The sequence below is a fragment of the Diorhabda sublineata genome, chromosome 1, assembly GCF_026230105.1.
Source record: "Diorhabda sublineata isolate icDioSubl1.1 chromosome 1, icDioSubl1.1, whole genome shotgun sequence".
NCBI lineage: Eukaryota > Metazoa > Arthropoda > Insecta > Coleoptera > Chrysomelidae > Diorhabda > Diorhabda sublineata.
Window position 1 is genome coordinate 9,815,321 of NC_079474.1, and position 19,455 is coordinate 9,834,775.

Consider the following 19,455-nt stretch of genomic DNA (forward strand, 5'->3'; position numbering starts at 1 on the left):
CGGACTATCATAATATAATCCACGATATATGTACCACCTTACCGAAAGTCACAATTCAAAAAGCAGCAACTTAAGGAGGAGTAGAATAAACTTCTCTGAAGCGATACAATTAAAAATGGGCATCACCCGTTCTAGCAGCCAAAAAGGATGGAGGTATTCGATTGACAGTTGATTACAGGAAACTGAAGTCTATGACTAGGAAGGATCAATGGCCTTTTCCAAGAATAGGCGACTTACTTCATGAATCCAAAAATTCAAACTTTATATCCACCCTTGATTTAAAAAGTGGATATCATCAAGTTAGCGTTGAACCTTTTGATAGGGATGAAACTGATTTTGTGACGCCCTTTGATACTTTTAGGTACACTCGTATACCTTTTGGTTTGGTTTGGCTATGGTCCCAGCAACATTTCAAAGATTGATAAATCGTTTTCGATCTGGTCTTCATGATGTATTCATGCTAGTCTATCTCGATGATTTAATTGTCATATTTACCAGCTTCTCAGAATAAATTATCGATCTTAAGAAAGTTTTCAGGACATTAAATTATTTCGTGAGAAATGCTTCTTCTGTTGTGATTCTGTTAAATATCTTTTCACCACAAGAAATAGGCCACCTCCCACAAATGTTAAGGAAATGCTATCATTTCTGCAAACCTGTTTTTGGTTCCGCCGGTTCATAGACAAGTTTGCTCAAATATCAAAACCTTTATCCACGCTGACAAAGAAAAATGCATGGAATGGGGTGACACACAATTTGCAGCTTTACACCAGCTAAAAACTTTATTAAGCTCTGATTCTTAGATAGCTGATTCAAATTTACCCTATATTTTACGCATAGACGCAAGTAGTTATGCTCTGGGAGCTTGCTTACTCCAGGGGGAGAAGGAAGACGAATATGCCTCAAGATTACTGACGTCCGCAGAAAAAAACTACAGTACCACAGAACGCGACGGTCTGGCTATTGTTTGGGCAGTACAGAAATTTAGAGATACATAGAAAATTTAACTGCTGTAGTACAAAGTGCCCATCAGCCCCTAAGATGGTTGATGTCTTTGAAAATGCCTACTGGACGTCTTGCTAGATGGGCCTTGTATAGACTATATTACGGGGAGGGGTAATCTTATCGCTGATACATTATCCAGACCACCTAGAAATGAATCTGATGAATCGATTAATCTAGTGTTTATTGACCTACCAACAAAATTAGCTCATAGAGGATATATTATGTCCAATGGTGTACTCTATCGTTATTCACTAGAAATTGATGAAGACAGACCTCAGCTAGTAGCAGCTAACTCTCAGATTCCAGTAATCCTGAAGGAATATCATGATTTAGAAGCTGCAGGACATTACGGAATAGAACGCACGTATCAACGCATAGCACGCAGATACTACTGGTCTGGAATGGGAACAAGTAATCTCAGAATACGAAGGCAAATGTACAGTCTCGAAGTGATTTCGTATTTCGTAGTAGTTGGTGATATAATCCAAACTGAGCTATCGAAGGAACAATAATATTGGTCATGAAAGGCACTACACGGTAGACATCATCACGACCTCAACCAGCCACATGTTGACAAAGAAGCTTCAAACAGACTGCTTACTAGCGGCAATCTCTTTCCAGAGACCGAAGGTTTCATGATGACTATCTAGGATCAAGTTATTAACAGGAATAACTACAAGAAAAATTTCACTAAGGATCCGAACACTCAATCTGCTTGTAATGTGTTAAATAATACCGACTTCGGTCTTCTCAATACGTATACATCATATACGTACCAGTCGCAGAATGTGCTTGAAAATGACAATAAGCATTTCGAAGCAAATAGTCGCCGATTTTTTCGGAATAACTCAACATGTCGCTACTGTTCCATTAGAGCAATGTAGAGCAGTCAGTTATGTATGGTAGAACGGCATTTGTTTATCAGAAGTGTTGATGATGATTCCTTTTCATTTTCGTAGAACAAAAATAAATTGCGAGGTCAACGTTGTTCTCCACCTGAAGAAGCGGTTGATGCGTTCAAGTTCTTCTAAACTTAGGTTGGAGAACCTCAGGTTAGTCGATATAAATGATTTAATTATGAGAAGTAGGTCAGTAGAAGAGTCTGCAATAACAGCCAAAGGCCGCACCGTTCAAATTAGAATCCGAGATGAGTTTGTATTTAGTATATTTATATGTTTATTATTCTTAACCGCCAAATTTTTAAATTTCGTGGGTCAAGGAAACTGCTTTGACCGTCCGAGAACTCGTTGCACGTACCAACTTGCGATTTTGCAACGTTTAGAAACCGTTTTTGCCTTAATTTGGAGTTACTATGTAGTACCCTTTGAATAGAATGCTTTTTCCAACACTTTTTATTCGTATCGCTATGTCTTTAAGGATAGTTTTCTTTCTAATTTTCAATAAAGAACATGGCATTAACTGTTGTATTACTTTCTTCTAAGACCCCGTATTTAGAAAGCTTGATACGGAATATCGACTGCAAATACCCAGGTTATCAATCCAGGAGTCCGAGGCTGTTTGCTTTTCCTATTTTTTGCAAAAAAATCTGTAGGTAACAGATAGTGTGTTAATTAGTAATTTCATAAAACATAAGCTTAACCATCTAAAATTAGTCAATAAATCATTAATAAGTAGACAATATAATTTCATCTCTTACATGTAATGAAATATATAATATATTATTTTACTTCAATTATTTGTCATTCTGAAGTTTGTGTTTTGAACTATAGAACATTGATTAATCAATTCAAAATACTGGTGAAACATTTCCTATACTTATATATTTAATTCATTTACTTCAAAATATAATCTAAAAAATGACATCGGATTTTTTTATATTTTATTTTTTCAAAATCTAGAATACATGCATAAATTACACTAAAGTGTGTAATTTAAGTCATTTTCTCAATAATAAGATTCTCATGTTGCGCAGTACATGTTGTTTTATTGTTCAAGAAGATTATATTGATAAAAAGAACTGATTTAAATAACCTTATATTGAAGACTGATATTGAGAAGAGAACATATTGTTATAATTACCAGGAATTTTTTCCATGTTCTACATTCTACATAATTTTTCTATATTTTCATGCTCTGGACATTCTTCTTGATTATTCGGCAATTTTTCAAAATATTCACGCCATTCTATTTAGTTTTTTCTCGTTTTTTTCGTTATCACCGATGTGAGGAATCCTTTATTTAGAAGTCTGTTTTGTTTGCTCACCTCTTAGTAATGGCTACTCAACTTTATTAGCACTTTATTTTGCGCGTTCTTTATCCCGAATGTTCCATTCTGTGGACTGTCCTCCTCTAGTACCTACTTCAATTACTCCTTCCTTAATTTTTTTGATCTTATCAATGAACCATCTTTCCCCATTATTATCAACAGACAACATAATAATAGCCTTAAAGCAATCTCCATTAATTTTCTAGTTGCAACAACTTTTTCTTAAGTGAACGCGATAATTTCTATTTTTTAGCCTTCTATTATGTACTCTTTCTCAATTTGTTTTTAATGCTAAGATTTCTCGTAACTACCGTTGGGTGTATTCTAATACTAGAAAGTGTTGCCCCAATTGGAAAATAGTACTTGCCTCGGAGTGGCACAAGTCATTTAAAATCATTTAAGATGATTATTTTATTGGTGATTTATTTAACAAATTAATAACTAAATTCAACATTTTACTCACTTATCCATGTATTGCGTTAATCTAACGTAGGCTATGCAAGCAGCGTCTTCGCCCAATAAATGTACATGAGGATTCAAAATTGTCGTATTTACAGCTTTGCAGTTCTTTCCCAAAACTGAAACATATATGACATTAGCTCTAGTTCACAATTACATATTTAAACATTATCGAGTACTTTACACACAAACTTTAAATATATTACAAATTGTTTTAACTTTTGAACACAGATAATTACAAGTAGAGAAATTAGATTGTCAAAAAATTTAATTTTAAATAGGGCATCATTAGCTATAATTAGAATTAGGATATAAAGGAAGTTGAAACAATAATGAGTTTGTGAATCGGGGGCAAATACAAACTGCAAAATTGAATACAAAACTTCACGGCGAGATTTAATAAATGAGACATGTTTTGCTCATTAGGATTTGATTATAGTAATGTATTTAAACTGCTAAATATGAATTATAGTAGCCTATAGAAATGAATACATATATTTTTGAAATCAAGTATGATTTATGACATACATACAAAAGATTATAACAAATGGATAAATCCTGAACTAGGTCAATATTCATACAATGTGTTAATTTAAATAAATACCACACGACATATTTCGATCCCTGGGTATAATTTACCTGCATTAGAATATTTACGTCGTACAGGTTATACCATAAAAAGAGCCCGTGTATACCATTCTTGAGATTATAATTAAATTATTTTTTATTCATCATTTCTTACACTATTTCATATAGTTAATGATATAAGTTGTTTCTCCAGTTTAAATTTGTGAGTTTATAATCATTTTTTCTAATGTTTACACTTCAACCAAAAACAGGATATATTACTATTGATGACGGAATGCGTAAAATGGACATCATCAATATTTAAGGAACGATATTCGAATAGTAATTTAGATTATGAATATATGCTGGAATAAGTTGCTGGGATTAGTGAAACCTGTGTCACACTAACAATTAAAACATCGCCGTGTTTTGGATGATGGGTATAAATTACAGAACCCTCTACATCATTTCGCAGCAGACAAATGAATTTCTACCCTGTAAGGTTTTTAACGACAGTGGGGTTGAATTTTGTCATATAATTATCTCTGGGTTCAGTGATTTTCTAATCTTATTTACCGTTCCAAATAATACTTCACCAAATTGTACTGACACTATAGAGATAGAAGAGACTATCGGCATTTGCCATATACTAAATTATTTTATGAATTTTATGTATGGAACGCCTCAATTATCTCGGGAACGATTTTTATAAATTTTTGTGTACAAGGTTCTTGTGATACGACCGGAATTTTGGTGGTTTTTACATTGTTATCAGATCTCCCTTTTTCCGGAAAAGTAATGAACTTTGTTATTACAGATCATCCTGTATATTTTTTGCTTTTCGAAATCCTTAAGAAATACTCAATATTTTTTCTAATATTCCCTACATCTAAATGCCATAATTTCCGAGTTATAGTTACATTTGCGTTATCTCCGCCACGATGGATCGTTTATCTGAAAAAGAACGAATTGATATTTTAATGATATTAGGATATGGTGATGGGAGTAGAAGTTAACAAGGAACGTGTAATATCTTTAATAATTTATATGCTAACCGAAATCCCATAACAAGATCTAATGTCAGTAAATTAGTAAAAAAGTTTAACGAAGCTGGTTCAGTAAAAGATTTATCCAAATGAATCGCAGAAAAACTGCATCAATTGAAAACAAATCTTTGGATGTTTGTGTCCTGTTATAAGACGATTCAAACTTGAGTATAGACAAATATCAACGGAACTTGATATTTCATAAACATCGGTAATGAAAATTTTCCGTGATAATAAATTCCATCTATACAAAGTTGGTTCAAGAGTTGTTAGATGACGATTTGGATAGACGTGAAGAGTTTGGAGACCTAATGATGGGAAAATTTTACAATCAAAACGATCCAAATTTTTTAAGTAATGTTATGTTATGCGATGATGCCACTTTTTGGATTAATAGAAACGTAAATCGGCATATATGTAGATATTGGTCACGTAACACTCCTCGTTGGATGCATTAATGCCACACCCAATATCCCGAGAAACTGAAAGTATGGACTGGAATAATAGGCGACAAAAAAATTGGTCCCTTTTTCAATGAGGGTAACTTAAATGATTTTGCAACCTATTTAGATTTATTGGAAAATAGTATTATACCTGAGTTGGTTCGGATATTTCGAAATTCAAGTAAGTATTTTCAATTACCTTTTAAAAAAACTTAGATAGATATTAGAAATTTTCAAGTAATAACAATATCCCAAAGGACAATATTTGCCTACAACAAGATGGTGCCCCACCTCACTATGTGTGTATGGTGATGCAATACCTAAATAATGTGTTTCCCAGAAGATGGATTGGAAGTAATGGTTTTATCTAATGGCGCTCGCGATTCTTTCCTTGGGGTTCATTTAAAAAACATCGTTTATAAAACAAAACCTGCCAATATTTAGGAATTAAAAGATAGGATTACTACAAAAGAATTGAGCAGTCAGGGATGTTGCAAAATGTATTGCAAAATTTTAAAAATCGCAAGGCTTGTTGTATTGAAGTGAATGGACAACATTTTGAGCATTTGTTGTAATCGCCATTACTAATGTTTTCTAAAACTCGTAATTTTTTTACTTCACAAACGTGGATCTACTTCTAACATGACACAAACATTTAAAGATTTGTCTTCAGTTGTTGTAGGTTTTCTTCGTCATGATTTGGATAAATAATTTTACTGCACCGTTTCCGTTTAACTTTTTACTAACTTACTGACACTAGACCTTGTTACGAAATTTGTATTATTACATAAATTATTAAAGAATATTGAAATTAAACGAGTTTATTTAATCTTAGCCCTCTAAATATACAATATTTATTGTAACTTTGGTGGAAATACTGTAAATGTAGCTATAACTCCGAAATTATGACATTTAGGTATAGAGAATATTACATGAAAAATAATCAGTATTTCTTTAGGATTTCTAAAAACACAAAATATATAGTGTGATCCATTTGAAATAACAAAGTTCATTACAAGGGAAGATCTGACAACAATGTAAATACCACCATAATACCAGTCGTATCACCCAGAACTTATTGATGCTGTTTAAGCAGAATGAGTCAGATTTTTTCCATTGATTCATAACTGTAGGTGACCCCCGGATCCAGCACTATACTCCTAAATCTAAAAAATAGTTAAGACAGTGGATTGCAAAGGACAAAACTGCTCAGAAAATGGAAAAGACGGTTTCATCGACAGGAAATGTGATTGCTATCGTATTGTGGGCTAGTTATGGGATTGTGTTCGCATTTGAAGAAAAAGAAAGTGCTTTCCCATCATATATTGAGAAATATCATTGAAAATTATTTCTTTGTTAGGTCGAAAACTTTTCAAACAATCCTCAAATTAGTAATATGGACACTCGAACACAAAAATTTACTAAGATATTCAGAGCAATCAAACAATTTTTTCTGAAGAGCTGTGTAGTAAATAAAAATACCTAACGTGAATGACTGCAATGCACCCTATGCAAATGTAAGATCGACCAACTCGCGTGTCGAAAGCGGTTAATTCAAGAAAGTTATATCTGCCAAAAACTTTATAGCGTATGTATTATTTATGGACTCAACATTGAGCCACTTAAAAATCTATAGGGTGTAGCCAATTTAGAGGAGGACTGTTAAATTATTTGTATATTTTTTGTTGAAAGTATAAAGGTACCGTTGTTATTCATATACATACGTATATTTTCATTAAACTATAGTGACAGATATTGTGGTCAATCATTTTAATTATCTTGATTTATAATTTGATATCTAAGACAATACCGATAGGGTTCATTGGTCCTTTGAGCTGGATCGTTGATAGATACGAAGTGATATAAAGTTTACTGGCTCCAGCGGCCATAATTTCTAGCCTCAACGCGAAGTTCAATCGGAATCGGAATAGCTGGGAGTGAGGTTGAAAAGCAGTATTGCCGTCTAAGTTTGCTTTGGTTTGGAATTATACCGATGTTGTGAATACAGTGAATGTGGCAAGTATCTTCAGAGTGCTGTAATGCTAAAGGTCGTATTCCTTTCATTCTATTATTATTCTCCCAATGAACCGTATTGTTATTGTCTGAGATTATAAATTAAGATAATTGAAATGATTAATGACGATAACTGTCACTTTATTTTAATGAAAAATACATACATGAATTACAACGCTATGATGCAAGTTATGAACCTCTTTAAGATAGAGTATACAAAATATATCAGTTCGTTCTTACGTAAAGAGACGTTGAACGAACAAATTATATCGAATGCTGTATTTGCTGCTAACTCAATAAATTCTAAAAAAATATGAATGAAATATTATTTTTTAAACTACACAGATTTCTTCTAATTTTGTGAATTCATCTAAGTGAAATAACTATAGATAGACAAAACTTTTAACAAAACAATCGATTGTCGAGTCATCAATGTTTTTTATATAAATTAACCCAACCAAAATTATACAACTCAGTCTGACTTTAATCTTAGTTTCGTTATATTGTTAATTGTGTAATGTATTTAGAATCATCTAAGTAACTTCAGTATTAACTATGTGAACCATAATAACCAGACAGAAACCAGAGGTAACAACAAAATGGTTCTATTTCACGTGAAGAATTCAGGCATCATTCCTTGCTTTGATGGAGTAACAAATGAACTATTTGGATTCATCAAAAGATATCGACTTTACTATTTAACCAAAATAATCCAGTGGATTATTAGAACCAAATCCTTTTTCCTGGTATTTTAAGTAAATTAACTGGTACAGCCAAAGGTGTAATTTCTAATTATGGATAAGAAACATGGGAAGCAGTAAAAGACGTCTTGATTCAGGATTTTGGAGACCAGAGAAATGAAAATTCCCTCACTAGAGATTTAATTAACCTTGGACAGAGGATTCAAAAATCACCAACGCAGTTTTATGAGAAAGTAATGGTCCCATTCTGAACTGTATTACTAGCTATATTGAAATTGACACTCAGAACTCAAAAATAAGAAGTAGCAAAATGAAATTCCTCAGACAACAGGCATTAACAACATTCCTAGCAGGCTTACGAGAACCTTTAGGTTCAATTACGAGAAGGGCAATGAGAACGAATAATTTAGGAATCGCCATGCAATATATTCAAGAAGAAAATAACATCTGATATTTACAAAAGGGTAATAATTCATCTCAATCGTCAATTCCAGGACGATCCACAAACAATTTTTAGGTCCAGAAACAAACTGCTTATTTTCAACGACCTCTAGCATTCCGACAAACAATGGTCCAACAACAATCAATTCCCAACGGCAATCAACTGGATAACCAACCAAGATCTGAAATAAGACAAACAGTTAAGACACCTAAGACAACCTAACCTAACCAACTCACACGAACATATCGACAGCTTTACAAATAGGAACAGACCACTGAATCAAAACCAATTACCTCTACAATCTCCACGCTTTTTCTGAAAAAAAAGGAGCTTCCATATGTCGAAATTTCTGACCCTCCTTTGAAACTCCTAATCGATACAGGCTCTACTAGTACGTAAGAATGCCATTTGGGCTGAAGAATGCACCCGATACATGCCAACGGGTTATGGATAACGTTTTAAAAGGCCTCCAAGGTGAAATATGTGTAAGTAGACCTGGAAGTAGATTTGATAGAATCCAAAAGGATAGGAGCATTAAAAACCAAACAAAAACAGACCAATTATGGTGAAAATTGAAAAATGAAACAAATAATTAGAAATTGTGAAACAAGCTGAAAAACTGGAAGGTAGCAATATTTGGTTTAATGATGACTACTAGAAAAAAGTGCAAATAGAAAAAAAATATTACTACAGGTGAAATAAACAAAAGTTGTTTGTTAATAACAGAGAAGATGCATTTACGAAGGAAAATTTGAGAGAAAAAGATGATAAGAAATACACAGTAACCGTTCGTACCCAGACCACAGAGGCAACAACTAGAAGAAGTCAAAAAACTAGTATCAAAATAAAAGAGAGTAGCCATAATGAATCTCAAAAAGGTTATGGAATGGATAATGACTAAGTGTATAAACAAGAAACAAACGGAAAGGTCTAATGAGAATGGCATCGTGGAATGTCAAAATAATACTGGTAATCCGAAACATGGAAGAAACAAAATAAAGGTTGAAATACAAAATATACATATTAATTAATCAAGATATACGATGGAAGGAAAATTGTCGAACAAAAAAAATTTTATAGTGGGAAAGATAATAAGCAATAGGATTCTTGATAAACAAAGGGATAGGTAGAAATATACTAGAATATGTCATGTTAAAAGAGGTAGAATATAAAAACAATAATGAATGGAGAATATGCAATTCAATCGAGGAAATCAACATGTATATTCATATACATCAGTTTTAAGCATAAGAAAGAACATAAAATTACATGGATGATACCAGGGACTATTACGGGAAACCAAATAAGTCATATTTTAATAACAAAAAATTAGAACAAATACAAGATATAAAATTCTATAGAGGAACAGGTGTTAAAACTAGTCATCTTTCAGTTATCAAAAATCATATGGAGTCTATAATCTTGAATTGGTATTTGTCACATTTCTAAGGATTATTGCAATTTTTACTTTGTGGTATCTCGGAAAGATTTTTATAAAAAATAATGGACGTTGCGGCCGACTACAAGTTAAATAGTACTAGACAGACAACGGGTTTAGTTTTATCTTTACTCAATTCTTAAGGTAATTTCTCATAATCCGGTTGATGAAAATTTCATAAATATCAATCGAAAAATACTTTTCATTCTTATAGTTCAATGTATTTGAATGATTGGCGAATACTTACCATTATCAAAATAGAATTTATGGAAATCCATCCCTTCTACTAGATTTCCCATAGCTTCTGGTTCGAATGCAGTAAGGTGTGGGTCACATATTTTGCTGAAAAATAAAAAATGATTATCTTTACAAAATACAGAACCAGAATTGAGAACCTTTCATTCTATAGAGAGAATTGGAAAATATTTCGCCAAGTAACAATGTAAAATATTCCACCAACTAATTCACTATTCATATGAATAGAAATGGAAAATTACAAAATAGTAAAGCAAATTGAAATTTTCGACTTAAATTCATTCCATGTATAATCTAGTGAAAAAAAAAATAAAAATTTAATAAGAAATCTGAGGATATCATTGAACCAGATGTGTCAAAATATTAATTGACTCAGTTTAGTGATAAGATTTGTATGACAAACATTTAAAAACGACTTTTCAATAAATATAAATTGACCAAATGGGTCTGGTAAACAAAAACATGTATAAGGCAGGTAGAGATAATCCACAAGTGCTATTGTGCAAATGCAGCAATGATAAATTCCTGATGAAAAGTGAAGAAGAAGCAAAGAATAAAACAGTAAATCGAACGAACAAACCCACGTAACAATGTTTTAGATTTTCTTCGAGAATTCTGAGTTAATGATTGAATAATTCAAATTTATTTTAAAAGTAGAAAAATACGCTTTGATTATTTTCGTAGCAAGTATAAAGTAGATCAAGCAGCTAGTTGGTTGAAATAAAATATTGCAACTAATTAAGGATTAACAAAGAAGGTTAGAAACTAGTTTATAGAACCAAGAATGTATTGAGGTGTGTTGATTTTGATAATCGGGGCGAAGTAAGAAGTCTGTTGATATCCGGTTTAAAGAGAACCCAACCCATTTAAAATATAGACGGACAGAATATGGTGTTCCTCAAGGCTCAGTACTAGGCCCTATTTTGTTTCTTCTACATATCAACAACATTGCTTAGCTAGACATCAGCGGTAAAATATTTCTTTTACAGACAATATTAGTTTGTCTTGAAGCAACTTAGCTAACTTTTGAATAATAATAAATTCAGTGATGAATGTATGAGCACTTTTTGTTAACCAAATACTGAAATATAGTACCAGGTGATCCTTGAGAATAGGTAAGTATAAATCTCAACCAAAACGAATAGCCTAGAGTTATGGAAACTATTTAATAAAATGGATTCATTTTCTGAATAAACAGTGTAACAAAAAGATATACTTACGTGTAAGCTTCAAAGTCTCCTGTATTGATAGCTTCTATTAGCTGTTCAGTCATCTTAATTATTTCTTGTCGTCGAGCTGTGAAAAAATAATCATTAAAATATATTCCAAACGAAAATGATTACCAAACAACCAGGATATGTAAACGAAGTACAATGTACCACTGGTTTATAATATCAGATTTTTATAGGATCGACAAAATTTGATTTATGCCTCACAGTCATATGAATAATTATTATTAATTCTCCATTTTTCTAACCTGAATTCTTAATCATGCATAGCATATAGATAAGAAAAGTAAAAATTATTCAAAAAGGAAGCTTGATGAAGTAAAATACTTACAATAAAACAGAATATTAGATGCGAATATAAAAGAAATTTAAGAAATATCGGGTTACCTACAATATTGCGAATCCTTCAAAGTTATACATTTATTTGTAACTGGTACGTCACAAATTACTTTAAAATATGATATTTCAATTGAAAATTCAATAGATGTGTTCCTTTCCTTCGAAAACAAAAGGAATCGATGATTTCATATATAAAAAAATGGCACAAATATGACGCATCACTGTGATATATGAAATTGGTGTAGGTCAGTAACTGAATTCCAATAAAACATAAGCGAAGCTTCATCAAATTATACACGTGAGGTGAGGCAGTATCAAAATAATGGAAAGGAGGACATGGTTTCATCGAACGACCCTCATTACCCATTTTGAGATATTTTAATTGAAATTACTGATCTCCCAAGATATTTTTAAATATCCAGCGTTTCTCTGAAAATCAATTTTCATTGGTTTCCTTTGAAATGCAAAACACGCGAAGGAGAAATAAGAAGGTCCTTCAGTACAGCTATGTTTCCACTTAAAATGTAAATAGGGTTGAATGTAAACTGTGCTTCGGTTGATGTAGCTTTCATTGTAAAATTCGTTGGGTCTGGTCCAATTGGCAATTATTGAGCTTTTGACTCTTAACCAATGGCATCGCTTCATTTAATCGAGTACGTAAATCACATATTCTAACATATTATTCAAAATATCAATTTTTAAAAAATAATAAGGCGAAAAGCATTGGAATTGAATAAAGTACACTGGGAAACAAAGTTTAAACTGTCTTGTCACATGAACTCTACTAATTTTTTATTTTGATCATGATTATTAGTGAAAATAAAAAAATATTGACCAAGTATTCTATAGATAACTGTAATTTAAAGTTTTCAATAGATAGTGACCGTTTAAAAGAAAAAACACATTATGAATTTAGGGTAATCGACAAACATTTATTTGCCCTTATAGCGCTTTTCAATCTATGAAATGTCTTGATGGGACCTCTCTCCATGATCAACACTCATTGCTCCTAAATTCTCAAAAATACAGACAGATATAAAAAAGGTGAATCTTGAGAGGTTAATTGTAACCCAATGCTTAATGAGTCATCAACAACTCGCTAAGAATTTCTTTGTACGTCTCACTCTTATGGTTACCTAGAAAACTTGCAACAATGTTTTTAGAAGGTATCCATGCTCGTTTCTATAATTAATTCTAGTTTAATGTGCCATGATAGAAAATGAACTTTCACTAAGAAAACAGCAGAACTTGATATAACCCAGCTGGAGCCCGAGGACAACAACATTGTAATCATCACAGTATTGCAAAAAATATTTATATATATTTTATTGTTTTCTTTCAAATTAGCAGCATCAAGCTATCCGTCTTGAGAATAGTTTGAAAAGTAGTATCCAGATGTAGCAAATTTTGAGAGTTCTTGCTACTTTTTTGACAAATTCAAGTCACGAATCAAGACGTTTAGGTCTTCTCAACTTATTAAGTGCGGTTTATTTGAGATTTCTTCAAATCCAAATTCATTGTCATCAACGTCCCGAGATTCAGTTAAAGTTGAGTGTTGTGAATTAATCGATACTGGTATAGGTAAATTGTCACTATGAAGTAGTAGTAGTATAAAGCTGTTAGAATTAGTACTTTTTATATCGACAAGACAAAAATAGTAGACTGAAACGTGATCTTTGGGTTCGGTCCAAATCATGGGTACAGCAAATAACACAGTACGTTGTTTGCTATTTAAGTACTTATGGTACCACTGATATGAGTATATCAAATCTCAAATTATCATCATAAAGTTTCACATTTTTAATGGTGAACGTACTCTATCTTAATTGTTTACAGATACTTGAAACATTGGCGATCAACTCGCTCCGACTGTATTTAGCTGGTTTTCCGCATTCGATCGTGGTCACACTTCGTTATAGGATGAATTTAGTGATCGTCCAAATTCGGTTGATCCAGAAAAGATCGATGCCGTGCATAAACTGATATTCCAAGATCGTCATATGGCATACCGCGAGATGGAGGTATACTTGGACATTGATTCTACTCGCATACACTCAATATCGCAGGAACATATGGTTGTCAAAAAAATTTGTTGAGATAATTTGACAATTGCTCAAAAAAAGCTCGTGAGAATTAATGCAAAGCGAGTAAAACGTTTTTCTCCATCTGAAGAAATGATTGATACGTTCAAATCACATGTTTTGGAGGTACCTTAATCGAAATGGAAAAATGACAATTGGTTTATATTCATGCAAGAGTGTTTTGAAATTAGTATACAATATTTTGAAAAACAATTGTCTATTTCAAAACTTAAATAGGAACTCTCGTACAGGACCCTTTCTTCAATCACTCAAATTCTTAACACGTGTTACAAATATGTGCAGCCCAAAATTTGTCTTGATTGGGCAAAGGAAAACCAAAATACAGACATCATAACTTTAGTGAAATTTCGTTTTTCGAAAGGTGTCTCTCCACAAATATAACAAAAAGAGTCGTTACTATATTTAATCGGCATATTCACAAAAACACGCAATTACTTTTAAATAACTATATGCAACCGTTTTTTGTGTTTATTACCATAGTAGTTACCAACCCATCTCAAATCTTTAGAAATCTGCGGACAATAGAAAGGAAACTATTAATGAATTTTGGTGGTAAAAAATATATTAACTATCAGAGTTCGTTTGGCTCGACTCGTGTTAATCAGTGTTATTATTCTGATAATAATCACTTCGTAAAAGATAACGGGATACACTAGAGTACCAAGTCACATCAAAATATATTTCATAATAATGGAATCATATGCTAGAAACATCAATTTTTGTGACCACTGTTGCTACTGGCTGTATTCCACTTAAAAATGTGTATTATTATTTATTACTCATATAGTGAAGCAGTATTGCGGTTGCACAAATGGAAATAAAAAAAAATATCACAAGTTTAGCAAATAGTGTAGGATTACTTTTCCTAAAATGTCGAACCAGTGCAATCAAGTATTAAAGAAAAAGAATCCGCAGAAGTTTTTCATTGATACACTGTATTTATTTTTGAAGATAGTGCCATAATATCGAAAAGAAGCATATTGGTTATTACCATTTTTTTACGGCGAGGTGTAAGAGTACATTTCTAATGCAATTCGCGGGCGAAGTGAAAAAACACACACACACATGCTAGGCATAGGAGACACAATGTTGGTAGTTCTAATGTAATACAAGGCTAAAAATCGTGCTCACAGAGTTCTCAAAGGTTGCAAAATTTTGCATTTCGTGCCGTGTATGACACACGTGCACTAGGTCGAATTGAACAATTTGTTGTATAACAGATTTTTACTCTTTATGTGACATATCGTCAAGTGGCTGGTAATTAAATAAACATTGGAGAAGAAATTCATCGTTTATTTTTGTATCCATCAAAAGTCGGCCCAATATGCAAGCACTTTCGCAAAGTTCATTAGAAATAAGGCAATTTTACGTCGAAGTGCGTGTCACTTTGCATTCGTCCGCAAATTGCATTAGAAATATACCTTAATACGGAAAATGCACAAAAAAGTGGTTGTTTTTAATACATTTGGCTTATATTCGTTGTGTACGTACATTAGTTTAATCTGGACGATTCTAAAAAATACATGGAACATGCATTTCGACGCATTTCTGGTCTAATTATGGTAAATTAATCAAACGACAAATAGGATACATATCGATAGCCATGGCAATCGGTTACGTTGAAGAAATTACCAATAAATGCAACTTCACTGACTTCTGTTATTGTTTTTGTTTGACGTTACAAGATACCTAGCCTCACAGATCAATAACTGAGTAGCTCACATTCAAAATAGACTTCAGGTTTATAAGATTGTCCTGGAAACTTTAAGAAACGGCTTTTTGCAAGCGGGATTTAGGTACACACGTTGCGACGAACTTTGAAAAATCAATCTAGGTAACAAAAAAATTTTCTGAAACCAATTTTGATGAGTCGAAAAATTGGTATACTTACCTATTCATACTTGCTTTTTGGATAGATAACAAGCCGATAAACTAACAAACTAAATTTGTTTGGCTATCAAAAGAATGAAGGTTGAGAAAAAATTGATTGAACATTAATTGTATAATATTATTTTTCTTTTCGAAATTTAAGAATTATGAATATGTGACGTAACAGTTACAAATATACGCATCAAACGCCGTAGGAAAGGGAAATGGATATTTAATATTTTAAAGCAATTTTTCACTTACTTATTTAATTAAACTTTTCATACCTGAGGATTGTGAATTTGTGGATAGTTGAGTGTACGTCTTATCGGGGCACACTATCCGAATCTCTATAAATAAAATGGCAAACAAGCTTTGTTAGTACGTTTTTAAGCACAACATGCAAAACCAGTTTTCAGACAGGTTGTTTTAGGATAATAATTTAATGCACCTGTAACAATTATTATAAAGTATGACTTTCCATTTAGATATCAAATTTTTCACCTTAAGTCAAAATGAGGTGTGGTTTTTATTATGGAATCTCATAATCTAGCTAAGTGTACTAGGGTTTACTTGCTTTCTAGTGTCCAAAGAAACTAGTTTATTTTTTTGAATAAATTTCAGAAATATTTTTCATATATACTAATTACATAATAACACCTTCAAGATAAAACTTTTACATTCAAAAGTTACCTGTGTCTTGGTGGTGAATTGAGAAAAGATCGAATCATTATGCTTGAGTGTGCAAATATATGTATCTGCCTTATCCCTTAATTGGTAAATGAGAAATTCCAAGATGCTTCATAGGTATCAAAACTTCACTTGCCAGTTATCAAAGCAAAAGCCTGATGATATCCTATATATCAATAATATGAACGAAACATCCCAATATCTATCATACATTAGTAGAAAGAAAATAGAACTGAAATGATTACAATATTTTGCATTTTTTTATTGGTATCGAAAAAAAAATATCAAACATTCTCAATCAATCTATATTTTAAAACAAGTTAGTTAACAATTAACATGACAACAAACACAGCTTACATTAATTATTTTCTTTATTGCACAGACTCCTTTTTAGTGACAAAATTTTGTTCCAGAGAGAATTTTTAGTAGCTGAAACAATTTTTAAGATTTTAGTGGTCAAAATTGATATCCTAAAATTATAATGAAAGAAATAATGATGATAATGAAGAAGCTACAATGATAATATTAAGGAATTAACTCTACTACTGCGAGCTAATAATTTGGGTTGAAATGATATGTAGTGACACAGAAACCCTAGCACCGAGTAAAAAATTTTCTATTTAAGAAATATTTTGCACCCATATCAGAAAATATGTAAATAAGTTATACATTCACAACAGGTGTTGATAATCCAATCTTAATAAAGGGTTGAAGCTTTGCGATTTCTTACACATTCCGTGATACTCCTACTACGTCTAGGCATACTGATAACCAGGTGATAAATATGCTTCAGGTGTATCTCTAGTTCTTAACCTTCTTCCACCCATATTTAATTTGGAACGAATCTGGGAATCTTGGTAGCAAATGTATCAATATACAATTATAGTGCTTTTGATGGAAACTAAATCTGACCTTGAGTGTTAGGACTAACCGGCGTTGTTTATGCTGTTCAATAGAAAATTCAGTATTACTACGTTCGCTTCGTCTCATTTCATCTCTAATTAAATCATCCTGCATGTCTGCATGTCTAAACAAAATCGGGATTCATCACTAAAGATGATAGTGTTTCAGTTCTAATACCATGCCAAAAAGGTACGATATAAAATGTTCCTCCTGTTGATGCCACAATAAACTACACGTACAATTTGGAAATTTATTCGGGGTCTTAACTAGATGGGCCCTTCTTTGTGAGTAATAAACAAGTAAAGTCATGTGAAAAAATGACAGAGACTATATTTGGACCTGGGCGTAACATCACGACAAATAATTGATTCATAGAAATGGATCTTGTGGTTGAATTAAAGATACTTTTGGGTCAGTATAAAGAAAGAAAAAACAGTTGCTACCACAATTTATTGCTACCAGAGGAAGGAAACAATTCAGCAGTTTATTTGGGCGGAAGACAGACTTTAGTCTCGTATGTGCTACAGACAAAATATCAATTTGATTCTTGTATCAACGCTCCGTCGATATTAAGATGATTAGAAGAATCCAGAAAGTATAGAATATCATACTCCTACAGAAAGAGGCGTTCACAAAATGTATACTACATTCAATGTATCAAAACATATCTAGCAATGGCCAGAGGAAATATGTTGAATTTTGGTGGGATGAAGTCTAAAGCCTTTTTCCTTGGCCATAATTACGCATCAATACGGAGAAGACTATTTTTGAAGTAATTGGCCCTTGAATTAACATTTGATGAACTGATGAGTCGAGAATTTTGAAATCTCTTGACATGTTTACTGATCTCGAAATGAGGCCGAAAAGATTCTTATCTTTTCAATAAGAAGAAAGATACTCCACAACAATCCCTAGCTCTAGAAAATTGCCTCATGCAGATACGATGTGCGATAGACGCTTTACCATGTTGTAAATATTTGATATAATTCACAAGACCACACCACCAATGGTTATTAAAAAGAAATTGCCTTGTGATAACACATTTTGGAGACGGATAGACGAGATGTGGGAAAAATTTTTCATAATTCTTCACATGCAACACATTCTCGGATATACTCCACATATTAAAGATGAAAATATCTTCCAAGAATTGCTATTTGCTACATATTTAAAGACTGATACTAGACAAGAATCAATATTACCATGGGACGTTTCTTACCGATAAACCTATTCCACGAAAAACATGTTTATCTCACAACTGATAATGTATCATTCGGAGTATATGGTCATTCTGGTTTTATTTATCACTGAAGCAATAAATATCTGAGGGGCTGTTTTGATCCACAGAGAGCGTTTTCTAGAAATAAATTGGGGTCCTAGATTGATTCTGTCTTATACAATAGGCTGTCAATAGGAGTCGAGGCAATCATTGAATTATCGATTTGTGAGGAAAACTTTACTTTTGCACACGCTAAAAGGAGACTATAAGAAGAAAGGTTTTTATTTATTTTTAAACCTGTGTTAGAAGATTTGAATTTGAGAGAAAATCTCTTAAAGTTTGCATTGTGGAACATTGCTAAAAAATACCACTTTTCCATCGTAATATTTAGTTGACCTTCAGCGTGATTTCAATGAAACAATAAAGAAAAAGCAACCGTTTGAAAATCAAAAACCGGAAAGATTCAATAAAGGTTTTCTTTTTTTTCCTTTTGCAATTGTATATGGAATAT

The 19,455-nt window shown here is 32.3% G+C and overlaps 1 protein-coding gene across 5 annotated transcripts in view; it reads right to left on the reverse strand.

The window, feature by feature from the left end:
• The window catches only part of LOC130446124 (calcium/calmodulin-dependent protein kinase type II alpha chain), a 164,966-nt gene that overhangs the window by 15,811 nt on the left and 129,700 nt on the right, over window positions 1-19,455 (reverse strand). For 4 of the 5 annotated variants that reach the window (XM_056785803.1, XM_056782614.1, XM_056783422.1 and 1 more), the window contains 3 exons: window positions 11,817-11,892; window positions 10,589-10,683; window positions 3,696-3,810 (listed from right to left, as the gene is read on the reverse strand). In XM_056785803.1, coding sequence (XP_056641781.1) covers window positions 3,696-3,810; window positions 10,589-10,683; window positions 11,817-11,892 — 286 coding nt within the window. Of the gene's footprint in view, window positions 1-3,695; window positions 3,811-10,588; window positions 10,684-11,816; window positions 11,893-16,419; window positions 16,483-19,455 lie in introns of all 5 variants that reach the window. The other variant, XM_056784223.1, reaches the window with a different exon arrangement.